The 26639-nt window shown below is 51.3% G+C and overlaps 1 protein-coding gene across 3 annotated transcripts in view; it reads left to right on the plus strand.

Moving 5' to 3' along the window:
* Positions 1 to 26639, plus strand: part of TMEM266 (transmembrane protein 266) — a 167898-nt gene that overhangs the window by 64875 nt on the left and 76384 nt on the right. For all 3 annotated transcript variants that reach the window (XM_089906944.1, XM_022580133.3, XM_089906945.1), the window contains 2 exons: positions 9281 to 9435; positions 12346 to 12419. In XM_089906944.1, the coding sequence (XP_089763070.1) occupies positions 9281 to 9435; positions 12346 to 12419 (229 nt within the window). The remainder of the gene's footprint in view (positions 1 to 9280; positions 9436 to 12345; positions 12420 to 26639) is intronic.

Raw genomic sequence — 26639 nt, forward strand, 5'->3', positions numbered from 1 at the left:
CCCATAGCCCTTGACCTTCTTCTATCTCAGCACTTATGACACTGAACTCTACTCTGGTACTGGACCAAGTGCTCCCTCAGGGCAGAGATCAGATCCTTTGAGCCTGGAACGTGAGGAGTGTTGATTAAATGAAGGAATGACTTGAGCGAGTGAGTGGATGAGTGAGGCTGGGTTAAGATAAGGATTAGAAGAGAAGGGGAAGGCCACTTCCATTTGGGGAGAGTTGGGGGCTGGCTCTAGACCTGTGTGGCATCCAGGAAGAACCACAGGAAGGGACCAGGCTTCTCACTCCCCACAACTCAAGGCCATGGTCTGTGGCTGGCCCACCTTTGAGCATCCCTGCTATTTCCACACCCCCTCCATAAAGTCATCCTAAAAGAAATAAATCGGATTTGCCTCAGAACATGCCCACTTCACTTAGTACAATCTTAGCATCCTTTTAGAAGAAGGGAAGGCTTTTTGGGGTTCAGGGTTAAGAGGCATTTCCATCCCTGCCATGACCTTGCAAGTGCAAAGTCCAGAAGTTCTGCATCACGTGGCTTGTGAAGTCTTTGATTCATTTTTCCCTCAAGGAAGAAAAAAAGTTAAAAAGAGCTTCCTTATTCCATTTGCTTGATGCCAAGGAGATTTGTCTCTAATAAAATTCTGCCTCTTCCTCTGGCACACCAGCTGTCCCTGGACCCAAGCTGACCCTGTGACCCACGACTCTTTATATTTTTTGTAGGCTTAGGCTTCCGTGAGGGTTCTTGATGTCCCAAACAGGAAATAAAGATTTGATTCAGATCAAAAAGTATTTTCTGGTAAGCACAGGTGAGCCTATTTCCTGTAGTCCAAGAACTGCAAAGATTTTGTATTGATTAAGAAGACAGTAAGTTCACAGATACATTATTTCTTAGCGAAATAAACCTCTTGTCCCCACCTACTCACAGGGCAGGGTGTACAGCCTCTGGAGAGCACTAGGTGGCGGCAGAGCACCTCTGACCACCTTCGCGTGGGTGCGTGAGCGCTGCATGGAATGGGGTGGGGGACTCGAAGCCAAGGCCAGGTCGCCCAAGGAAAGTGAGCTGACTTTATGGGATTTGGGGGTCTCCAGTCATCTGCGGAGGCCCTTGAGATCTGAACTTTAGCCAAAGAGAAGAAGAGGGAGCTGGCCATCCCGGGATTTGCCAAGCCACATCTCAGAACCAGAGAGAGCTGGACAGAGAAGTGGGCGTGGGGTGTGCCTGAAAGCCGTAGCCCACTGGTTCCCACCAGGGTAGGAAGCTGACCTCATTCGGGCAGCCCTGCCTACAAAGCATAGCGTGAAGGAGACTCTCAGGCTTCTGGCCAGTTCCCAGAATTGAGGACTCGAGGTGGGAGAGGGTCTTGTGGCCCCTTGGTCCAGCAGGGCCCCACTCCCTCCCCTGAGTAGGCTTGAACCCCATGGAAGCCCTTCAGAGATGTGTGGGCAATGCCCTGGGTTCCCCCAAGTAGGGGCAGCCAGTCGATGGTGCGTATTAGTCATTGTGTTCCCAGAGGGGGGTTGGTGGCTCGCCAAGCGGGGTGACAGCTCCTGGGCTGGGCTCTTGCCACCACACCCTGCTGTCTTTCCCAGCCCTTGCATTTCCCAGGGTGCAAGAAATCTGAGATTCTGGAACAGGAACATGTCAGACTCCCGTGACCCCAGCTGCACACAGCCCTCCTCCCTCCCTCCGCCCCAAGGCAGTGGGGCTAACCTTTAGCTCTGATTGCAAAACGGAAGCTGCTCGTATGGGAACTTCAATTTCTTCAGTTCCCCCAAGGGCTGGGAGAGTCACCTCTGACCTCCAACCTGAGAGTCCTCGTGACTGCAGTGTGTTGTGTGCTCCCATTTCTGGGCGTTTTGTGCTGCTGTGGCTTGCCTCTTGGAACTGGGTACAGGAACAAAGGGGATGCTTGACAGTGCTTTTCCTGCTCTTCTGGTTCTCCCTGCGAGAGTGAGAAAGAAGTCCAAGGGTGTCCCTGCGGGTGTTGGGTTGATGGTTCTCATGGGTGGGTCTTTGTCTCTCTGAAGAAGTTCTGCACATGTGAGCTCATTTCCTTCTCCTGCCTTTTCCTCTCCCTTTATGTGTTTAGCTTTTCAGGGTAGTCTGGGGCAAAGAGCTCATTGCATAGTCTGAATTCCCTTATCAGGCTGCGGACTCCATGCGGATGAAGGCCCTGGGCACTCTACAGTGCCTGGCACTTGGTGAGCGTGTAATGACTACGTGCAGAATGGAACGGATGTCGAAACTGCCCATATCTAGATGATTAGTCCCTTTTCTAATGCTCACATGCCTAAATCATCATAGTACATACGAATGGTAGCCGTGTCGTAAGCATTATGTTATGGGCTTTATGTATGTTATTTTTAGTATTTTAGAACAACGATTCTGCAGTAAGATAGTCCTTATTCCCATTTGGGAGCTTAGGAAACTGGGGATCAAAGATCGCACTCAGAGTTCAGGCAGTGGTGGGGCTACAGTTACCACCAAAACCTAGACAGTTGGAAGGGTCTGGCTTTCCCCATTGTTTGTCAACAGAGAAAAAAATAGAAGGAATTGTCTTCTAAAACTACTAGATGAGTTAACATTTGTAAAGTGCTCGGAATAGCATACATACATAGTAAGTGCCTTATAAGTGTTTGCTAAATCAATAAAAATAAAACCCAGGTCAGTGCCAGAAGTTGGATTTAAGTCAGCTTCGTGGCTTTCTCTGACAGTATTTTAATCCTCGGGAATAAATACAGTAAAGAAAAATCAAGTGGGGCCATAGGAGGTTCTGCTGACAAAAACACCACCAAGTCTGTGGCTCCAGGCTGCAGGTGTTTAGCATCACAGAATTGGAGCATCTCAGGGCCTGGACGGGTCTCAACTGCCCAGTCCCGGGGTTTGAACTCGGATCCCAGGTATCCTTAGAAGACCTATCAGTGAGAATCAAGGGGTCCGTGCACCCCTTGGAATGTTATGCACAGTGTTGTGGTTTTGTGCACTGTTCAGGTATGGGGCCACGGTTTTCATGCCCTGGAGAGCTCTGCAACGCAGAAGGGTTCTGAGGCTCTGATCTAGCAGTGCCTCCCAAGGTCATAGTTGAGACAGGTTGGGGAGGCTCAGCACCCCAGACTTCATTAAGGCTTCAACTACACGCCCTTTCTTTGGGGACTTGATGGATGGAAGTCTCCATTGAGTAGGACTGGCAGGCCATCTGGTCTGGCCACCTACTGGGAAATAAGCTCTTCTGTGATCTTCTGCCTCCTCCAGGGACATCATGACTGTCCCCTGCCTGTGGACTTTGCAAGCAACTTGGGGGTCTCCACAATCCCCATACCTCGCCACCGCCCCTTCCCCCCATCGTGCATCCTCCCAGCCACGCCAGCCTGGCAGCCACACTGTGGACTGCCAGGGTGGGAGAAGCCAGACCCCCCCAGGAGCAAACACAGCCCCTGCCATCCTGGCACTGCACAGAGCAATTCTGCTCTACCTTTCAGAACGGGGCTGTTTCAGTGCCAGGCTTGGGAATGCTGCCTGATGGAGCAGTGACCTGGAGCCGCCTCCTTCTGGGCCACTCTCGTGGCTTGACCTCATATAAAGGATTCATCAGAAACTTGCCAGAGTTCATTTTAATATTCTAAAAGTTATCCTCTCCAACTTGTATGAAGACACCTAAGTATAGAAAGCAGAAGAAGTAAGGGTACTCGGCCTCTCCTCCCTCTCCAGGGTTTCTCTGAGGCCGCAGGAGTGACTGGTGCACCCACACAGCAGAACAGTCACCTGCCTGCCAGGAGATGCCATCTGGTTGGTATTTACAGACTTTGGCAGCCGAAGCCGGCCTCCTGGAGCTGTCCCCTCGCTGCCACTGCACCGATAGGAAATTGAGAGACGCCTGCCCTCTGGTGGTGATCCTGGGGATAACGCCACCCTGAAAACCAGCTCTAGGGCTTTGATGGGCTGAACGCTCAAGAGATGGAGGAAGGTATCTTTTCTAATTAAAGAGTCAATGCTGATTTCCCTTTTGACCCATTAAACTCCTTGAGTCATTATTTAATCACTCAGGGATATTTTGAAGCTGGAAAGATTCTATTTTTCTACTAAAACCCAGTCTCCTAGGAATATCTGAGTCATTTGAATTTCAGAGGAAATTTTATTAGTAGCTGGGATTTCCAAACACTGGGGCAGCCAGAAAGTCTTCTGCTTCATCCCAGCCTCTTTTCTGGAGTCTTGGGGTCCATGGTCCTGCTCTTCAGGGAGCTGGAAGCCCAGAGCCTGCTTGGACTCCAGCTTCAGCCTCAGGTCTAGGCTAAGAAGCCCTCGATGCCCCCAAACACATATGCTCAGTTTCAGTGCTACTTTCTGCTCCCCAGGGAGCCTACCTGCTTCCCCATTCCCTCAGTGTTGGGTCCTGCACCTCGGCCCCAAGGGCTGGCTGGGGACCTGCTTGCCTTCACTGCTTCATCTCTCCTGCACCCAGACTCCCTTTGCCATGCCCTGCCCACCTCCTGAGCTACCCGTTACCTCTTGTTAAATCCAAAGCAGTGGTTGTCACCTGAATCACCCAGGATCTCACTGAGATGCAGACACTTTTCAGTGGGTATGGGAAGGCCCAAGAGTCCGCATTTCTGACAAGGTCCCACGTGATGCTGATGCTGCTGGTCTACGGAGCCCACTGAGCATCAAGGACCAAGGACAGTGGTTCTCAATCTCAGCTGCACATTGGAATCACCTAAGGAGATCAAAACATGCTAAGGCCTGGGTCCCACCCCATAGCGTGTGGTTTGCATGGTCTGGTGTGTGGCCCAGGCACTGGGATTTTTAAAAGCTCTGTTAGTGGTCCTCGGATCAGCCAGGGTTGAGAACCACTGACCTGGAAACAGATTGCAGCCCCCCTGCCACCACTCCTCAGCCGCTACTGTATCCCTGGACACCATCCTTTCTTGGATGGGTGGTCTCCCTCCTTCTGCTTCAGTTGAGTCCTCCCCTGTGTGTATTGTCCTGGGGTTCACATAGAGTGTGTGCAAATAGCACCCCTTGAACTTGTGCACAAAGGGGGTTTCAGGAAGTCACCCCCAGACGGGCATGGTTGAGGGGTTTGTAGTGGAAGGCAGAGCAGAGGTGGGGGGAACCACTGGGCTGGTGCGGGAGTGGAAGCACAGGACCAGGGCAGTGAGTATGGGCTCCACTTTGCAGCTGCCTTGGGCTTTTTTGGGAACTGCGTTGGTTGCCCCGTGGGCTGTGGGAACACCTGCAACACCTGCTCGGGGTGGGGTTAGGTCAGCTGCCCCCAGCCCTGAAGGGGAAGCCCTTCCGGGTGAGGCCTACCCTGATCACCTAGTTTAAAATGTCACCCTTCATGCCCCCCTTTTCTCCCACAGTACCTACCACCTTGTAGGACACCATCTCGTTTCCTAATTCGTTATGTTTATTGTTTGACCCTCACCCACTGGAATGTCAGCTGCCCTAGAGCCGTGGCCTGTGTTGAGCACAGTGCCTGACTAGCACATGGGGTGTCTGGCGTTCACTTGACTTCCAGACCTTCCCCTCCCTGCCTGGTTTCTGAGTCCTGCCACCTTCCTGGCCCCTCCCTGGCTGCTTCCTGAGGCCGAGGAGTGCCGTGGTGCCAGGGCAAGGCTCGCATTGCCAGCTTTGGACTACAGGTCCCCACTTTGCACCGACTGCTTCCCAATAACCAAACCTGGGTCTGCTTAGGAAGTTTTTCTGATCAAACAAGAAAATGAAAAGCAACATCTTTTCTTCTTTTTTCTGGCTGCGCCTTGCAGCACGCGGGATCTTAGTTCCCCAACCAGGGATAGAACCCGTGCCCCCTATATTGGGAGCGTGAAGTCTTAGCCACTGGACCGCCAGGGAAGTCCCAAAAGCAACATCTTAACATTTGAAGCCGCAACATAAAATGACTTTTCGTTCCCATGGAGAGGCAGGTCAAGTGTGGAGTCTCCTTTTTAGAGGCAAAGCCTGCCACTTGAAGAAACAAATGGTTTGTTTCATCCCTTTCTCTGCCTTTCTCCCCTTGGGACCTTCCTCTCAGGGTAGAAGGCCCGGTCTCTGAGGGATGCACCCCACGCTTCTGGGGTGCACAAGACACAGATGAGATCAGGTGCCCCGCTTCTCACACTGGACGTGCAGGCGAGTCTTCCTCTGGTTGCTCAGCATGGCAGCCCAGCCCAGGCAGACGGCTTTGGCAGCTGCCCTTTTCATTTATCACTGCGGAGGGTGCTTGCCTCAGATTTCAGGTGACAGTGAAATGGCATCAGTGTAGGGGCTACAGACGATTGGACTGGGTTTTAGAGAGGATGTGGAATTGGAGCTGGGTCTCCTTTGGGAACCGGGGAGGAGGGCAGGAGGGTAGGAGGCTGCAGGAAACTTCCAGAGGGAGTGCCGAGGCAGCTGGAGGCTGGGCGAGAACTGGGGTGAGAGGTGCGAAAGATTAAAATAGGGCCAGCGGAAGGGGGCGGGGATGTCACACTATGGGAAAAGGAGGGGTGACACTCTCGGGATGTATCAGGAGGAGAGGAGGTCAGCCAAGTAATGATGGCCAAAGGTACCTTACAATTCAAAGGGTCTTTCATAGGCAAAAGCATACACAGCTGATAGCACCTGTGGGTGGAGCCTCCAGGATTCTCTGTGCCAGGTAGGGCGCGGCTGTCCCTGACCACTCTGGTCCTTCTTTCCTGGCCTCCTGGACAGACACGCTCAGCCCTCCCACAGGTGTCCTTCGCGTGGTCTTTCCTTTCCTGACACTGTCTTCTAATCTGTATCCCAGGGATCCCATGCATTCCTCTGACCAAATCCCAGCCACCCTCACCAGGCCCCCTCAAGACCCCTCTGCTCTGAATTTAGGGCTGTCAGTTTAGCAAATAAGAATAGAGGACACCCATTTAAATTTGAGTTTCAGATAAACAATGAATCAATTTTTTTAGTGTAAGTATATCCTATACAACATTTGGGACATACTTATACTAGAAAATCGTTGATAGATTGTTTACCTGAGATATAACTGCTTGTCCCGTATTTTCTCTGGCAACCCTACTGAGCTCCACATGGTATCAGTTTGGGGTTTACCCTGTAGCCTGTTGCTTTTGGGTGGCCCTCGTGAACCCGCAGGAAGGTGGAGAGAAGTGGTTCCATGGGGGACTTTGAAACCCATCTGCAGGCCTTCATCGATGGCCTTCTGTCTGGCCTCCGCTCACCTTTGTCCCCCTGTCTTCTGCTTGTCCTCAGTGAGAACCCTCTCTTCTGCCTGGCAGCTCTCCTCGCTTCTTGCCCCATGCTCTTGGCCATGGGCGAGGGTGTCTCCCTTCAGCCATCCTCTGCTTGTCCAAAAATGCCTCCCTCCTCTTCCCCCGTCACCTGAAAGCCAAATTTCCTTGAAGAGCCATGAGCTTTGTCCCGCTTTCCAACAGCTGGGGCCTCCTTCAAGCTTTCCCTTGATGGACCGTGGGGAAGAAATCTCCCTGAAGCACCTACCTTATTCCTTCGAGGAGAAGGGAGCACCTCAAGGCAGAGCTCCCCTTTCCAGAGACACCCTCGGGATCTTCAGGGATGGGTACCGGCCGCTTTGCAGCAGGCTCCAGCCAATTGCTCCCTCTGGACAGGAAGGACAGTGGGTGACGGCCGAATCTTTGGGCCATCAGATAATTTATCATCATTATCACCATCACCATCAACTACATGGTGCTTTACAGGTCAGATGCATCTTCTCATTTAACTGTCAATAACCCTGGAGGCTAAGGAGTTTTACAGATGGGGAGGCTGACGTCCGGAGTGCCTTTGACATGGTCCCGGGAGGCTGAAGGCCAAGCCAGAAGTGAGGACTCCCCAGCCAGTGCTGTCTCTGGTGTTCTAGGGCACCTAATTCTTCCTCATCAAGGCAGGCAGGCGGGTCCAGCTTGTAAACAACCCACCAAGGCGGTGAGGTTTGACTTCACCATCCCCATGCCCCCTTAGAGGCACCCCCTTTTCACCAGGATCTTGTGTTCCTGAAGGGAGTGGATCAAATGCCCTAAGGGGCCCACCAGCTCTGAGATTCTGTGCCTTCTCTCCACTTCCAAACCTACTCAGGAAAGATTTCATTGTTGGTGGCCTCATGTCTATGTGTGAACGTTCGCGATCATCTAGTCAAAGGTTTCCCAAAAGACGGTCCATAGAACACTAGTCCCTCCAGGTGCTACATGAGAAAAGGGTGCGTGGGCCAGTGAGTTTGGGAAAAACTGATACTGTAATCCCTTTTGGAGCACAGTGATGCATGATAGCATATTAATGGCACTAAAAGGTCCTGCAGAGAAAAATATCCACTTAACTTTTTTTTATAATTTTTTAAAATTTTTATTTATTTTTGCCTGCACTGGGTCTTCGTTCCAGTGCGCGGGCTTTCTCTAGTTGTGGCGAGTGGGGGCTACTATTCATTGTGGTGCACGGGTTTCTCATTGAGGTGGCTTCTCTTGTTGTGGAGCATGGGCTCTAGGCGCATGGGCTTCAGTAGTTGTGGCTCGCGGGCTCAGTAGTTGTGGCTCACGGGCTCTAGAGCGCACGCTCAGTAGTTGTGGCACATGGGCTTAGTTGCTCCGTGGCATGTGGGATCTTCCCGGCCCAGGACTCGAACCTGTGTGCCTTACATTGGCAGGCAGATTCTTAACCACTGAGCCACCAGGGAAGCCCTATCCACTTAAATTTGACCCAAATTTTCTAAAACTTATCCAACCCTAGTAACTTTTTATTGAGTAACAATCATTAACTTTCTGTGGAACTAGCATTCCTTACAATCTACTTTGAGAAACAGGGATCAGTTCAAATCTTTCCTTGTATAGCTGAAAAAACAGAAAATTCACTTACGAATTCATTGAGCATTTATTAGAGGTGGGCTGAGGGTATCCTAAATGCAGAGCCTGTGCTAGGTTCTGAGACCTATGCGGAAGTATAATATAATAAGTGTAATAATAATAATTCATGCAGCACTTACCACATAGCCAGGCTCTCCACTAACCTTTGTGGTCTTCCATCTTTACAAGAAGCCTATGAGATGTGGTTTTGTACCCATTTTAAAGATGAGGAGACTGAAGCACAGGGAGATGCTGTGAGCTGCCCGGGTCAGCCTGTATACCGAGCTCCATCTCTTAATGAGATGTTTCTGGTCTTCATCATTCTACCTAGTGGTCCCTTGAAGAAAGCTGTGTTTCATCAGGAAGCACAGAGCCGGGGAGGTGTTGAGAGCAGGGCTGTGGTGGGGACGTCACCCCCTCTCAGTGCCTCCTCCCCCACTTTTGTCCCCGCAGGTCTACCTGGCTGAAGCCGTGCTGTGGGAAGAGAGCAGCCGTGTGGCAGGTATTTTTGCTCAGTGCAAGTGTCAACAGTTTCCTGGTAGCCTGTGTAATATTGGTGGTGATTCTCCTGACTCTGGAACTTCTAATAGATATAAAGCTTCTCCAGTGTGAGTAGCAAGAGAGATACATATGTAAATACATATGATGTCAATATTCCATGTGCATCCATCAGGGGTCCCCAACTAGCAGTGTGATCTGCCCCCAGCCTGACGGCACTGCCCACCCCGGCCCCATGGCTCATGGGTATGACCACTGGGAGGAAAGCATCTGGCAGCTTCTCTCCCTGCCACCCCCAGCATCGCTTTGCCCTGCTCCGCCCAATGTGGCCTCTTCACTCCCCTTCCCCAGCATTCCATGATCAGAAACTGATGAGATCCAAAATGTTGGGGACCCCTGTGTGCACCTTTTTTTTTTATTGTTCCCATTTGAAATTTTCCAGGTTGGAATTTGCTGTAGCTTAAAGAGAGTTCCCATGTGTGGAGGCGTCTCACCTTGTAGTAACTAATAATGACAGCAGCCACAATGACGCTATGATTCCTTGTATTTTTATCCATCTGTAAGTTGGCAGTGTTATTTATCTATAACGTGATCATTTTGAAAGCACTTCTCCATGTATTTGACCCTAGCAGCAACCCTATGAGACAAGCAAGACTGGTATTTTCCCTTTTTATGGATTTGGGAATTAAACTTGGGAGAAGTTAGACTTTTCCTAGTTGAGAGGTATTAGAGCTGGGACTTCAAGCCATCAGGCCAGTTTTCTTTCCCAACCTGGTCCTCTTGGTGTTCGTCCTAGTTTCATGTTCACGGGAGCCTGACGCACATGGCAGCAGATAGCTTGTCTGCCACCTCTTCTGTCCTTCCAGGTGTCCCTTGGCAGCACGTCTGTCAGAGCGGAGGGCCCTCTTCCTGCCTCCCACCCTGTAGACCCCTGTTTGGTGCACCAGCAGGGGGCCAAGGGTCTTGACTCTTGGCTTTGGCTGAGTGAGTGGTTTCTGGTAGAGCTCCTGGTTCCCCAGAGGTCCCCCAGTCAGAAGACGGCTCATTCAAGTGCAAATTAAAAGAAGAAATGAAATTGTTGACCGCCCCCCACCCGAGAGATTTCCTTTCCTGCCATTGGCCAACTTCCAGGACTGTAGATCTGGCCACCCCCGGACCCATTCAGTCATCTTAGGCTTATTCTCAAATGCCCCCAGACCCTTTACTGGAGTCTCTGTATTCAGGGTCCGTCCTATTCAGGGTTCCAAGTCCTATTAGCCTTCCCTACTCTCTGAGAGAGGATGGCGGGGAGTGCAGAATTGCTTTTGTCTGATAAGCCTCGTTGGCTTTTGTACAGCTGGTGGCCCCTTGGTTCCAATCAAAGTATCTTCCAGCAGAAAGTGACTAGCACTGATTTTACAGTCAACCTGTCTTCAATTAAACCATGTTGTATACTTTCCCTCCTACTCATTGGTATGTCTGCTTTTTATGAGGTCTGACCATAACAGAGTCATTCTTTCCTGGGTTATACTTGGGGCTCCTGGCCACTCAGGCATTGAGTAGAACTGAGAACACGGCCGACACTGGAATTTTGCTTAAAACTAAGCATCCAGGAGATTGATTTTGGTGGGAGATCCACTAGCAGCTCATAAAAGGCATCTTAAATTCCATAAAATGCACAATCAGAGATTTATTGCTCTTCTAAAGCAAACCATAAAAAAAGGCACAGGAATTCATTTGAGAAATAATGGGGAGAGATTTTATGCTTCCAGAATCATCTGGAGGTCTTTTCAGAGTCACACAGGCCTCAGCCTCCCGGTTCCCACTCGTATTCATGTGACCCAGGACGGAAAGAATCCACAGTGTGGCAGGACTTGCCTTCTGAAGCTCGTATTGGTCCAAAGCCAGGAACCCCAAAGTCTCCCACTTGGAACCTGTCTTTGAAGCCTCCTTCCCCCAGGACATGCTCCAGGACCTTGTTTCCACCCACCCCCAGGACTTGCCGATGTCAGAGCTTTGGGGGAGGCTGTGGGTTCCTCTCTTTCGGCCAGCCCACCCCACTGATAGCTCTGGGCATCTTTCCTTGTCCCCCAGGGGATCTGAGCTGCGTGCTGACCAGAGGGAAGTGTGCTCCCAGCTGCATTCCTGCCCCACTGTCTGGGGACATTCTACCAGTATCTCTTTTAGGCTGGCCCTCTGAGGGGGCATCCCCTCCCACCCGCTCTCCATCAGAGCCCACCTGACCTTGTCCTGGGCCCCAGCACCCTACTTTTGGCCTTACTCCCTGATAAACAATGCTCCGCTACAGCTCAGAGGCTGGTCACGGCCCCTGTATTGTGAAAGGGCCTGCCAGAGGTGCTGCCTTAATGCCAAGAATTGCCTGGTGGAAGGTGGGGTGGGAGCTTTCAGTGGCCGATAGCTCTCCCCGCTCATACTCTGGCGTCCGGAGGTGTGGCAGCCCCCAGCTGCTCGCTCTGCCACTTTCGGGAGGCTGACACCCTGCCCCACCACTGGTGTCCTCGCCAGTCCCGGCTCCTGCCTTCTCCCCCAGAAGACCCTGGCTGACGCCGCCGTCTCAGCCACTCAGAATTTTCAGAATGAGAAGAGTAAGCTTGCCTTAAGCCCCACTCACAGTGCACAGTGCTTTGGGGGTGAATTGTGGGGATTTCTGGAAGCTCGCCTAGATCTGACCGAAGCTGCCCACCCAGGTCTGAGATGTCTTCCTGCTCCCTCTGGAAGGCTCCCCTGGAAGGCTTCTTTCTGGGCACAAAGCCCACGGTGGCTGATGGGACTGAGCTGGAGCTCTGAGAGGCAGCCCGTTGGATGGAGGGAAGAACAGCATCACCGGCCCACCAGCCTCCCACCACCTCCATCACAGACACCCCTTAAAGCTGCCTGGTGTTCTCTGGCCCGAATGCATCCAGTTCTAAATACTCATGCTCCGGGCTCCTGGAGGCCTGCCTCCACGCTGTGAGGCCCCCTCTACAGTTGCACCTAATTCCTTGCTCCTAAAATTGGCCCCTGTTATTGTGCTTTTGCAGTTTCCAGTGCATTCCAGTTTGCTGGCGTGATACACTGGATCAGTCTGGTCATTCTCTCAGTGTTCTTCTCAGAGGTAGGTCGAGACTTGGGCCCTGTGACCGTCTCTTTAGGGCAACTCCTGGCCCGGGGAGACCAAACTTTATTCTCTAAACACTTTCTAGTGACAGACCCTCTGCCAGACCTTGAGGCTGCAAAGAGGGAGACACGATGCAGGGAGCTGAGTTCTGTGCTGGGCCTCAGCGGGTGACCCAGACGGTGAGCAGGTGTCGTCCAGGTGAGGGTAGATGGTGACATCTGTGAAGGTGAGACTGAGTGAGACATAGTTGAAGGAGAGCAAATAGTTCGTGTGACTGGTAAGGAGAAGGCGGAGGCCGGGCTGAAGCCCAGGGGGCTGGAGGTAGGGAGACTAATTAGGACGCTGTGGCCATGGTCCTGGGTACAGAGGTGACTTGCCCCTCGGGGCCGAGGCCCAGGGGGCAGAGAGGGCGGAGTCGCAGGGCTGGGCAGTGGACTGGACCCAGTGCTTCAGTGGGTACACGGTCTGGCTAGACTGAGCTGTGCCCCCTCTGTGGGAGCAAAGGGGCACGTGTCTGGGATGAGGGAGCATGGGCACCCTGCGCCGTTGCTAGAGCCAGCTGATGAAGCCCGAGTCCGTATCTCTATGTGTGAGGTAAGAGGGAAAAAGCACCTGGAAGCTCGTGGACCCTGGGTTTTGGTGGGAGCTGATAGCCCCGAGTGGGTCTGAAATGTGTGGGAACAGTTCCCCCACCTTGACATGGGGGTGAATGACGCATCCTCTGAGCAGCTCCCAGCCTCTCACAGTGACCCCCTGGCCTGTGTTTCAGGGGCATTGACTTGGGGCTGCTCCCGGCAGGTTCTTCAGGGGAAGCCGAGAAGACTGGGCTTCATCCTATGTGCGGTGGCGGGTCTTTGAAGGACTGGAGAGTTTTGTGTGGAAATCCTGTTCCTCCTAACAGAAGACAGGCCCAAGTCAGCTGGCCACTGGCCCACTCCCTGTGTGTGCCCTCAGCCCCACGACCACAGGTCCAAATTAGCCCATGCAGAGCCCCAGTGGGGCCTTTCAGCATGGTCAGCAACCGTGGGCGGAAAGAAAGGAATACGGTACAGAGCCTGCTGGGGTGGCATGTATGCCTGCACGTGTGCACGTGCACACGCACACACACACACAGCTTACACCAGGAAGGGTCTCAGAGGCAGAGGGGGCTCTGAGTCCCAGAGCCCAGCGGGGCCTTGAAGGAGGAAGGATGCTCCGGGAGAGCAATGCTGTGGGTGGAGGTACGGAGGAAAAGTTTTTTGTACTGTGATCAGGGAGCCCAAGGAGTTAGGCACCCCAGGGTCCTCCTGGGCCGGCTCTGACCCCATCTAATGGCACGCACTTTCTCTCTCAGACTCAGGGGAGGCCTGGGCCTCAGGCCTTGAATCCAGAATCCTGAGTCTGGGTGTGGGGTGTGGGGTGTGGTGGGGCTGATCAGCAGGCATTCCAAGCATGGAACATTCTTTCCCAGGCCTCGGCTCCCGTAGCCCACGGGGTTGGCAGGCGAGGACTCCAACACTGCCCTTCCTGGGAAGCGTCCCTAACAGCTCGCCGAGGTCATTGCCCTGGAGGCGCCTCAGACCCCCGAATAGTGCCTGCTCCCCAGCCTGCTGCCCCTTGGAGGGTCCTGCCCTCCTGGCCCCCTTTGTCTCCGCTCACTGGGATTCCCTCCCATGCACACATGGGCCGTGGCCAGATGTCTCCTTGATGCAGACCTTGGAAAATGTGCCATGTGTCTGTGACTGCCAACAAAAATGTTTCATCAGTTGCTGTGGTTCTTCCGTCCGTCCCTCTGCTTTGGTTTTATTGGCTTTGCAGAATTTATTACCCAGTGTTAATTTGGCATTCCCTTCCTGTCACTGCCGAAGACGAGCCACCTGAAACAGACAAGCGCCAGTGCAGAGGAATCGCGGCCTCAGATCCCCCCTCCGCCCCCACCCCCAAGCCAAGGAAGAGGCTGGGCTTCCCACAGGCTCAGCAGGGAGAGCTGGGGGCTGGCGGAGGATGACTGTGACCTTGGACCTGGTTAGAGATGGTGAGGGTGGGGGTGGAGCTGTAAGGTGAGAGTAACAGAGGAGTAACAGAGGAGTAACGGGGTAACAGGAGTAACAGAGGGGTAACAGAGGGGTAACAGAGTAGTAACAGAGAGGTAACAGAGGCGTAACAGGAAAGTAACCAGGGAGACCTGCCTCCCCCAGTACACCCAGCCCAGCGTGAGCAGAGGGGCTGGTACCCAGTGATCTCGTGAGGAGGCAGCCCAGCTAGCAAGCCGGGGTTTCCACGGAGCTCCCAGCAGAACCTAGCATCCGAAGAGGTTAGAACAGTCCCATAGAGGCCCCCTCCCCCTGCTCCCCGGTGGGCTGGAAATGTGCGAAGGTGTCTGTGCTTCTCACGATGACTGGGGCACAATGACTGGGGCACAATGACTCCCCCTTTCTAGTGGGAAGGGCCAGGGCAGCCAAACATCCCTCAGCCACAGAGCAGGCCCTGCGTTATTTGCCTGCTGAAAATGCCAGCAATGTCCCTTTAAAACCACATGGACGAGGACGGCAGCCCAGGGTCACACAGCCAGTTCCCACCAAAAGCGGCCCAAGGCTCTGGACTCTTCGTCTGGTCCGTCACCACTGCATCCTCCCCATGGCCCTAGTGCCGGCAGGTGGGGAGCAGACCAAGTATCTGGGGGAAGGGCCTGGGCCAGCAACTGAGAAAGAAAAAGCCCAGCCCTGGAATACCTCTGACTACAAACCCAGCACAACTGGCATGCCGCCTCACCTAGGGAGAAGCGAATGCCACCCCTTCGGGGCTGGCCTTTCTTCTTCTGGGAAATGGCTGCAGGCCAAGGGTGGGAGTCAGTCCGAGCCAGATGACTTAACATGGGTGTGGTGTCACAGGCAAATTCCAAGAAAGTCCAACCCAAAGGACTCCTGATGCCAGGCAGCCTTTCACCTTGTGCTGAGCGATATTCCACCCCTTGTCTCAACTGAGCTTCAGGACAGCCCCTGAATTGGGCGGGACACTTTGTGAGTTAGGAAACTGAGGCCTATAGGAGGAGCAGAAACCTGCCAGGCCTGCAGGTGGGACAGATGCAGGCCTCGGGGTGGGTGTGCAGTGGGCCAGCCCATCCTTGCCCGTCTCAGAGCTCTGAGGGCGGCTCCAGGGAAGATGCCCCGGAGGACAGAGCTAGGCCCACAGAAGAGAAGTGCAGCGCTGGTTTGGCCTCAGTTTGAGGACATCTATTCAAATAGGCCGAGCTATTCACCAGTGAGGCAGGTGCTTTTCAAAGCGGTGAGAGCAGGCGCCCCGCACCCAGTCAGGCTGTCTGGGTGCCCTACAGGGGCCCGAGGTGAAAATGGGTGCCTGGGAGGCTTCTGGGTCCTGCCGTGCTAGGTCAGGCAGGGTCATCCCACTTCCATGGGGCCCTGCAGCACCGAGATGGGGCAGAGCCTTCGGAATCCAGATGGAGAATTGTGCTAACGGTGTTTCCAAAGTGCCCCCCTGCCCTTGGCTGAGACCAGGCCCAGCAACCACTTGCCACCAGGGAGGCCAGCAGCTTCTCTTCCTGAGACCGCATGAGGCCTTGGGGCCCGGCCAGGCTGGGCCTTAGTACAGGTCATGGGGTGTCGGCCCCATCCCCTAATTGGGGTGGAGATGCAGAGAGGCCCTGCTCTTCCTGGGAGAGGAGAAAGCCAACCCACGGCTGGCCTTCTAGACAGGAGCCTCAAGGCAGTGGCTGCAGCTGCAGCGTTCTCTTCCTCGTCCTCCTCCTATTTATTATCATTAGGATTCAAGTGAGGTGAAATTTACATAACAAAACATTTTAGAGGTTCAGTGGCATTTAGCACACACACAGTGTTGTGTGACCATCACCCCTTCCTAGTTCCAAAGCATTTTCATCACCCCCAAAGGAGACCCTGTCCCCATTAAGTGGCCACTCCCCCATCCCCCCTTTTCCCCAGCCACCGCCGACCACTAATCTGTTTCTATGAACTTAACTCTTCTGCATATTTCATATAAGCGGAATTGTATGATGTATGACTTTTTTTTTTTTTTTTTTGTGGTACGCGGGCCTCTCACTGCTGTGGCCTCTCCTGTTGCGGAGCACAGGCTCCGGACGCGCAGGCTCAGCGGCCATGGCTCACATGCCCAGCCGCTCCATGGCATGTGGGATCCTCCCGGACCGGGGCACGAACCCGCGTCCCCTGCATCGGCAGGCGGACTCTCAACCACTGTGCCACCAGGGAAGCCCGATGTATGACCTTTTGTGTCTGGCCCTTTCATGCAGCACGGTTTCAAGTTCATCCACGTTGTAGCATGCATCAGTGCCTTGTTCCTTTTTATGTCTCGATACTATTCCATTGTATGGATAGACCACATTTTGTGTATCCACCTGTCAGTTGATCAAGGTTTCCTTTAACATCAGCTATTAGGGCCACCTCGTTCTCCCCGGCACTGCCTCTTAAAGTTGTCCTCGGCTGCGCTGGGTCTCGAGGGAGTCTGGCCTGCTGGGTTACCTGTGCTGTGTGCCAAGCGAGGGCCGTTGCCAAACTAAACTGAGCCAGGGCCTCCCTCATCTGTGCACATCAGCAGCCACCCCAAGATTCTGGATCTGTGAGGGGTCCCTCTCCTGCCTGCTTCCTCCTCCCAGGGGGGCCCTGGTGAGCCTCAGTCATCAGATGGAAGGCAAGAGGGTTGTGCTTCTTTTTTTTAAAATTTATTTTTTATTTTATGTTGGAGTATAGTTGATTAACAATGTTGTGGTAGTTTCAGGTGTACAGCAAAGTGATTCAGGTATACATATACACGTATCTATTCTTCTTCAAATTCTTTTCCCATTTAGGTTGTTACATAATATTGAGCAGAGTTCCCCGTGCTATACAGTAGGTCCTTGTTGGTTATCCATTTTAAGCATAGCAGTGTGTACATGTCAATCCCAAACTCCCTAACTATCCCTTCCCCCCGGTAACCATAAATTCCGTTCTCTAAGTCTGTGAGTCTGTTTCTGTTCTGTAAATAAGTTCACTTGTATCATATAAGCGATATCACATGATATTTCTCTTTCTCTATCTCACTTACTTTACTCAGTATGACAATTTCTAGGTCCATCCGTGTTGCTGCAAAATGGCATTATTTCATTCTTTTTAACGGCTGAGTAATAGTTCATTGTATATATGTACCACATCTTCTTTATTCATTCCCCTGTCGATGGAATTTAGGTTGCTTCCATGTCTTGGCTATTGTAAACAGTGCTGCAAAGAACTTTGTGGTGCTGTATCCTTTCAGACCATGTTTTTCTCCAGATATATATCCAGGAGTGGGATCGCTGGATCATATGGCAACTCTATTTTTAGTTTTTTGAGGAACCTCCATACTGTTCTCCATAGTGGCTATATCAATTTACATTCCCACCAACAGTGCAAGAAGGTTCCCTTTTCTCCACACCCTCGCCAGCATTTATTGTTTGTAGATTTTTTGGTGATGGCCATTCTGACTGGTGTGAAGTGATACCTCATTGTAGTTTTGATTTGCATTTCTCTAATGATTAGTGATGTTGAGCATCCTTTCATGTGTTTGTTGGCAATCTGTATGTCTTCTTTGGAGAAATGTCTATTTAGGTCTTCTGCCCATTTTTGAATTGGGTTGTTTGTTTTCTTGATATTGAGCTGCATGAGCTTCTTGTAAATTTTGGAGATGAATCCTTTGTAAGACGGCGAACTTAATCGATGAATGTTTTGTGTGTTCTGACTGCTCCACCCACCAGCTGTTCCCCAGTCTCTCTCCCTTCCCTCAGCCTCTCTATTCACTGAGACACAGTATTGAAATCAGGCCAGTTAATAACTCTGTAACGGCCTCTAAGTGTTCAAGTGAAAAGAAGAGTCACACATCTCTCACTTTAACTCAAAAGCTAGAAATGGTGAAGCTTAGTGAGGAAGGCATGTCAGAAGCAGAGACAGGCCAGAAACTAGTCCTCCTGCATCAAACAGTTAGCCAAGTTGCGAATGCAAAGGAAACTTTCTTGAAGGAAATTAAAAGTGCTACTCCAGTGAACACACGAAGGCTGAGAAAGGGAAATAGCTTTACTGCTGCTATGGAGAAAGTTGTAGTGGTCTGGATAGAAGATCAAACCAGCCACAACATTCCCTTAAGCCAAAGCCTACTCCAAAGCAAGGCCCTAATTCTGTGAAGGCTGAGAGAGGCGAGGAAGCTGCAGAAGAAAAGTTGGAAGCTAACAGAGTTTGGTTCATGAGGTTGATGGAAAGACGCCATCTCCATTACGTAAAAGTACCTGGTGAGGCAGCAAGCGCTGATGTAGAAGCTGCAGCGAGTTATCCAGAAGATCTAGTTAAGATCATGAATGAAGGTGGCTACACAAAACAAAGGACTTTCAATGTAGACGAAACAGGCTTCTACTGGAAGAAGATGCCATCTAGAACTTTCATAGCAAGAGAGGAAAAGTCAGTGCTGGCTTCAAAGCTTCAAAGGACAGGCTGACTCTCTTGTTAGGGACTTAGGCAGCTGGTGACTTTAAGCTGAAGCCAATCCTCATTTACCATTCTGGAAATCCTAGGGCCCTTAAGAGTCATGCTAAGTCTACTCTGCCTGTGCTGTAAAATGGAACAACAAAGCCTGGATGCCAGCACATCTCTTTACAGTATGGTTTAGTGAATATTTTAAGCCCACTGTTGATACCTACTTTCTTTCCACATATTACTGCTCACTGGCAATGTGCCTGGTCACCCAGGAGCTCTGATGGAGAGGTACAAGGAGATTCATGTTGTTTTCATGCCTGCTAACATCTATTCTGCAGCCCATGGATCAAGGAGTAATTTTGACTTTTTGGTCTTATTCTTTAAGAAATACATTTTGTAAGGCTCTAGCTGCTACAGTTAGTGATTTCTCTGATGGATTTGGGCAAAATAAATTGAAAACCTTCTGGAAAGGATTCACTACTCTGGATGCCATTGGGAACATTCATGATTCATGGGAAGAAGTCAGAATAGCAGCATTAATGGGAGTTTGGAAGAGGTTGATGCCAACCCTCATGGATGACTCTGAGGGGTTCAAGACTTCAGTGGAAGAAATAACTGCAGATGTGGTAGAAGTAGCAAGAGAGCTAGACTTAGAAGTGGAGCCTGAAGATGTGACTGAATTACTGCAGTCTCATGATGAAACTTTCATAGGTGAGGAGTTGCTTCTTATGGGTGGGCAAAGAAAGTGGTTTCCTGAGATGGAATCTACTGCTGGTGAAGATTGCCGAAACGACAACAAAGGATTTAGAATGTTGCATAAACTTAGTTGATGGAGCAGCAGCAGGGTTTGAGAGGATTGACTCCAGTTTTGAAAGAAGTTCTGCTATGGTAAAATGCAATCAGAGAACATTGCCTGCCGCAGAGAAATCATTCGTGAAAGGAAGAGTCAATCCAAGCAGCAAACTTCTTGTTATCTTATCTTAAGAAATCTCCACAGTCACCCAACCTTCAGCAAACACCACCCTGATCAGTCAGCAGCCATCAACATCGAGGCAAGATCCTCCACAGCGAAAAGATTACAACTTGCTCAAGACTCAGAGGGTTATTAGCATTTTTTAGCAATAACTATGTTTTAACCAAGGTATATACGTTATTTCTTTAGACATAATGCTATTGCACACTTAATAGACTACAGTGTAGTGTAAACATAACTTTTATATGCACTGGGAAATCAAAACATTCCTGTGACTTGCTTTATTGCAATATTCGCTTTTAAAATTTTTAGAAGTATGGTTGATTTACAGTGTTGTGTTAATTTCTGCTATACAGCAAAGTGATTCAGTTATACATATATATACTTTTTTATATTCTTTTCCATTATGGTTTATCATAGGAATTTTTTTTTTTTTTTTGCGGTTCGTGGGCCTCTCACTGTTGTGACCTCTCCCGTTGCGGAGCACAGGCTCCGGACGCGCGGGTTCAGCGGCCATGGCTCACGGGCCCAGCCGCTCCACGGCATGTGGGATCTTCCCGGACCGGGACACGAACCCGTGTCCCCTGCATCGGCAGGCAGACTCTCAACCACTGCACCACCAGGGAAGCCCCAATCATAGGATTTTTTAAAATAAATTTATTTATTTGTCTATTTATTTTTGGCTGTGTTGGGTCTTTGTTCCTGTGCATGGGCTTTCTCTAGTTGCGGCGAGTGGGGCCTACTCTTCGTTGCGGTGCACGGGCTTCTCGTTGCAGTGGCTTCTCTTGTTGTGGAGCACAGGCTCTAGGCACACGGGCTCAGTAGTTGTGGCCCATGGGCTCTGGAGTGCAGGCTTAGTAGTTGTGGTGCACGGACTTAGTTGCTCCGCGGCATGTGGGATCTTCCCAGACCAGGGCTCGAACCCGTGTCCCCTGCATTGGCAGGCGGATTCTCAACCACTGCACCACCAGGGAATTCCCCTATCATAGGATATTGAATATAGTTCCCTGTGCTATACAATAGGACCTTGTTGTTAATCCATCCTATATATAATAGTTCGCATCTGCTAATCCCAAACTCCCAATCCTTCCCTCCCCCACCCATCTCCCCCTTGGCAACCACAAGTCTGTTCTCTATGTCTGTGAATCTGTTTCTGTTTCCTAGATATGTTCATTTGTGTTGTATTTTAGATCCCACATATGAGTGATATCATACGGTATTCGTCTTTCTCTTTCTGACTTCACTTAGTATGATAATCTCTAGGTCCATCCATGTTGCTGAAAATGACATTATTTCATTCTTTTTTATGGCCGAGTAATATTCCCCTGTATACATGTACCACATCCCCTTCATCCATTCATCTGTCGATGGACATTTAGGTTGCTTCCATGTCTTGGCTGTTGTGAATAGTGCTGCTATGAACATAGGGGTGCATGTGTCTTTTCGCATTATAGTTTTGTCTGGATACATGCCCAGGAGTGGGATTGCTTGATCATATGGCAACTCTATTTTTGGTTTTTTGAGGAGCTACCATACTCAATATTCGCTTTATTGAGGTGGTCTGGAACTGAACCTGCAATATCTCCAAGGTGTGCCTGTATAGTCTTCTGTCTCCCCCATCACCTGGCATAGGGCTGAGCATCTGACACCCACCAATGAAGGCGTGAATAAATTAAACATGTGAGAAATTCTTTTTCAAAATCTTGTTTTCATTTCTTCATTTGCCATGACCTTGACAATGATCTTAGGGAGCATGAAAGTTGGATATAGAGATGAATTTTCTAAACAAGTTGGAATGTACTGCTTTAGACAATGTCAAGCTCACCGTTGGTGGAAGTCTGCAAGCTCAGGCTAGATGACCAGCTCATTGGGCTACCAGACAAGGGATGAAAAATCATTGGAAGGTGGTTGGGCCATGCAACATAACCTTTAAGGTCCTCCCTCCAGCTCTGAGATTCTAGAAATAATCCCAGGTCCAGAACATTCCACTTAACACCACATTCTCAGCAACAACTGATCCGTGCAAGTGGGGAGAGCTGGGCTAATACTTCTACCTCCTGGAGGAGGGACCTAGTAGGGAAGAAGCACATTCTCAGTGACCCTTGGCCTCAGACACAGACCAAGACCTCATGCCGGGCTGTCAGGGTGACATTCAGAAGGAGCTGAGAGGCCACCACACAGACAACCCAAAGTTTGGGTCCCTGGTGACTCCTCTGGATAAGCACAAGTCTCCATCTCATCACCCTGATGTATAACAACAATCCTCATGTTTACAAAGATAATTCTGCCCATTGTAGAAAATTAAGAAAATACAGACAAGACAAAATGAGAAAAAACAAATCGCCCACAGACAACCACTATTAACTTGGTTTACGCCCAGTGAGCCTTTTTCAATGCCCAAGTGTGTATGTACACACCTTTTCCTTAAGAAAAACGGGGTTATAGTGGACCTGATATTCTGGAACCCACTTTTTGTCTATGAATATTTTGCAAATGTCTTTTCATGTACATACTTTTACAACCACATGCTTGGGATTCTACCTAGTGTTTTTTTTTTTTAATTAGCAAATAGTTGAAACACATCAAAAACATAGTGAATCATTTAATGCACACATGTGTTCCCACCACCCAGCTTTGTCAAATCCTAACATTTTGGCAATCCCCTGCCATACAATGGCTGCAGCCATTGTACAGTGTCCGCAGCCATTGTACAATGTCCCCAGATTAACCCTCATCTTGGACTTGTAGGATTTCTCCCCGTTTTCTGCTGTTATAAACAGCAACAGCCCTGAAGACTCACCCCATCTCAGTGTGACTCAGTTTGGGTTTAAAAGCAGTGACCCTTGAGCCCGTGTGACGCCACCTCCTGCTCCTCTCCTGCCCAGAGTTCTCCCTTCCGCCCTCGCCTGGCACCACTTCTGGCTGTTTCTGGCTGTCGTGGCAGGTCCTCCCACCCAGGTGGCAGTTCATTCGTGTGGGCCAGTGGCATAGAGGGAAGGTCAGGCCCAGGCTCTGAGCCTCCTGGTTCAGCCTCCTGCCAGCTTTCTGGTCCTGGGGAGGTCACTTTGCTTCTCTGAACATCAGCCTTCCTCGTCTGTAAGAGGAGGTTAAAAATATCCATCTTAGAGGGATTCTGTGAGAAATGAAATAATGTGTATAAAGTTCCTCTATTAGTCTAGGTTTTCCAGAGAAACAAAACCAACAAATATAACCTAGATGTGTATATTTATGTAATAAAAGAGATTTACAACTTCTTGGTTCACGTGGTGATGGAGGTCAAGAAATGCCCCAGATCTGTAGGGGGCAAAAGCTGGAGGCCCAGGAGAGCTGATGATATGCATCTCAGTGCACGTCGGAGTCTGCAATGTCCCAATTCAAAGACAGTCAAGCAGAGAGAGCAAATCCTTCCTCCCTCTGCCTTTTGTTTTTATCAGGTGGATTGGATAGGATGAGGCCCGTTCATGTTGGGGAGGGCAATCAGCTTCTTCTCATTCTTCCAGTTCAAATGCTAATCTCATCCGAAACACCCTCCCGGACACACCCCAAATGAGGTCTGGCCAGATATCTGGGCACCCTGCGGCCCAGCCAAGTTGACACGTAAAATTAACCTCCTAGCTCCTAATACAGAGCCTGGCACAGAGGAAAGACTTGATAAATGGAAGCTCTTGTTAATTTATTCATTCAGCCCACATTTTTGAGTGACTCCTTGCCAGGTGCTGTAGGTGGTACTGGGCGTGAGGATTCTGCCCTGATAATCAAGATGCAGGCCCAGCTCAGGTGTTTGCAGTCTACTGGGAAGCCGCCAAGGGGACGTGTGTAATGAGAGAACCGGAAATGGAGCTTAAGTCTCCTGCTGCAGTCAGTAGGAGACCTCAGAGGGGAAGCAGGCTGCTTGCGGATGTGTGAGGTGCTAGGTGCATGGTGGGGATAGAGGACCTTCAGGCAGCAGTCACAGAGCAGACAAGGGACAGCGTGAGCGACCACAGCATGCCTGGTTGTTGACTACAGCAGGGAATGGTGAGAGATGTCCTGGGCACCAGGCCAGGTCATGAAATACCTTCCATGTCTTGCTCAGGAGTGGGGGTCTTGTTTTGAAGGCAGTGGGGAGGAGGCTCCAGGCAGGAGGAGCGGGTGATGAAGTTGGACTTTTAGAGAAATCCCTCTGGCAGCTGGTAAGGAGCAGGGGTTGGAGGTGGGGGGAGACTGGAATTTAGAGACTATTTAGGAGGTGCCATTTAGCTGTAAGAGGTTAAAGGTTTGACCCAGAGCAGTGGAAGTGGGACGGAGGAAGGGACAAGCTGGACGGAGTTGAAGGAACTAAACTCTGCAGGACTTGGGGACCGGCCACCCTGGGGGAGGGGGCACGTGCGAGCGAGAGTGAGGGTGAGCACGACTTCCGGGGGATGCTGGCCTCCTAAGAGGGGGTGGGGATGCCCTGTGCTAAGCCTGGGAACTGCTGCAGGAGGAGGTCTCAGCTGGAGTCGTGGACTGGGTGGGGCTTCAGGGTGTCGGGTGCGAGTTGAAGCCAAGGGTGCAATTGTCCGGGGATAAGGGAGCGTGAGAGGAGAAGAAATGGAGCCCCAGGAAACAATTTTGGGATGGAAAGCTGACTGAGAAGGTGTAGCCAGGGAGGTGGGAGGAGAACCCAGAGGGTGTGGGATCCTGGAAACAAAAGGAGGCCTTCTAGAACAAGGAAGCCGGCAGCACACCTGAAGCTGCTGAGGGGTCATTGGTAACCGGGGGCGAGCAGTTTTCCTGGAATGTTGGGTGCTGGCATCAGACTGCAGTGGGTTTAGTGGAGGCAGCTCTTCAGAAACTTGGGAGAACATGGGGTCAGTGAGAGATGTTTCAGGATGGAGGAAGTGGAGATGTTCATATGCCCAGAGGGAGTTCTGGGACAAACCTTGCACATCATGTGGGTTCCAGTTTCTCTCTTCGTCACCCAAGCCTAGCACGGTGCCCCCTGCACGGTGAGCACACAGCCAGGGCATGTCAGTGCTTAATTCACTGCCGTTTGGTCATGTTGTCACCACTGTGCTCTACCCTGTGGGTCTTGAACCCATTCTTATAAGGTAGCCGGGAACCTCCTGCCAAAATGAACCCAGCATGGCGGGAGACAGTGCAGCCAGTGTGCCTGGGAGCCCAGGTCCCTGGAGATATGAGCTGCTGCCTCTCGGAAGGGGGTCCTCTTTAGACCCCTAGGGAGGAGGCAGTCTCCATTCACCATCCTCTTCCGCACAGATTTGGAAGAATGAGGGTGAAGGAGGGAATGGGTGGCTGCTGGCTCTGCTCCTGTTTTATCAACGCCTAACCCCACGGGGCACCCTTGTGCTGCCTGCAATCACCCCTCAACCTGTGCATGTCATCCAGCAAAGCTTTCTTTTGCAAACCAGTTCAAGACTGCTTTTAGCCCCCACAAACGTTCCTCACATTTCCTAAGTTCTCCTTGTAGCTGGATCCTGGACTCCATGTCTTCCTTTTGCTGCTCTAGTTTAACCGGGGGCTTGCAGAGGAGGGAGCCTGTAGCCGTCTTGGCAGCAAAAACTTGCCCAAGGGTACATCTGCTTCTTGAGGAAGTACCAGGGGTCAGCCCCCAGCGGCCTGCTGCCCATCGTGTGTCTTCCTCAGGCCAGGCTGTTCCCCTAAGCCGTGCAGCACCCCGCTCCCCAACGCCACCGGCTGCAGCCTTGCAGGGGCACAAGCTCAGGGCGAGATGTGTGCTGCTCCCTTTTCCCTGGCTGGTGGGCCTGGCTTTGGGGATGGCTCTGCAGGGAGCAAGGGTGCCAGCCCCCACTCTGCTCACCAGGCAGTGAGCCAGGGGATCTCCCTCTGCTTGGGGAAGGGGTGCCTTTGAAAAATTTGCTCAAAGGCGTCTGATAGACTAGCAGGTGTTTCTGCCTGCATCTCCCAGGGTTCCTAAACCCTAGGAAACTCATCAGGCCTCATCCCAGGGAAAGAGGCCGATTCCCCTAAGGGGAGGGGCTCAGGCCTCAGGCGGCAGGAGGCCAGGAGTCCTTGCTGCCACCTGAGCAAGGCAGGGCCTGGAGCAGATGCAGAGGGTCAGGACTTCCCATCCTCCCCTCGTGCTGCCTGAAGCCTGAGCCCCTTCCCTTGGGAGAAATGAGGGGAGTCCCTCCTGAGAGCGGGGCTTGCCGAGGGAAAAGATGAGGCCTCTGGGGTGGGAAGGAAGAGGGGCCTGGGGACCAGAAGGTTTACCTGCCCCTCTCAGCCTCAGTTTGTGCATCTGTAAAATGGCACAAGAGCTTGGATTATAGTAAATAATAAATGGTGCCATCCTGGAGACTTTGCCAAGACTCTGGCCTATCTTGATTGTCAGAGCATCCTCATCTCTGGAAGGTGAGACTGGAATGAAGGAGGCCGAAAACCCTTAGTCCCAGGTGGGACAGAGGCAGCTGGAGCTGAGGGTCCAGGTCCCTCAGTCCCAACCCCCTCAAAGCCCTTTGCAAATCTTGGGGGCAGGATTTCAAGGCCATGGGCCCTGGGGTGGGGGTGGGTGATAAAAATAACCCCTCCTTAGTGTCCTCCTGCAGTTCTGTTAACAAAGCTCTTTCCAACAGAGCTTTGTAGCAGCTGGCTACCTGAGGCAGGCAGCACGGGGTCACTAGTTCTGCCTTCCTGCAGGCTGACTGAGGGCTTCGGCCGATGTCCCATGGTTAGTAAGGGATAGTCAGAGCCCAAAAGGGGGACCTGACCTTTGACTCCTGATCTAACTCTCTTTCTCCTTCTTGCATCTGGGCATGTGGTCTCCCTGGGTTTACCCAGGGCATTGTCACCTTA

This window comes from Delphinapterus leucas, chromosome 2, assembly GCF_059928025.1.
Source record: "Delphinapterus leucas isolate spDelLeu-1000000601 "Yukka" chromosome 2, BTC_Dleu_Yukka2, whole genome shotgun sequence".
In the NCBI taxonomy this organism is placed as follows: domain Eukaryota; kingdom Metazoa; phylum Chordata; class Mammalia; order Artiodactyla; family Monodontidae; genus Delphinapterus; species Delphinapterus leucas.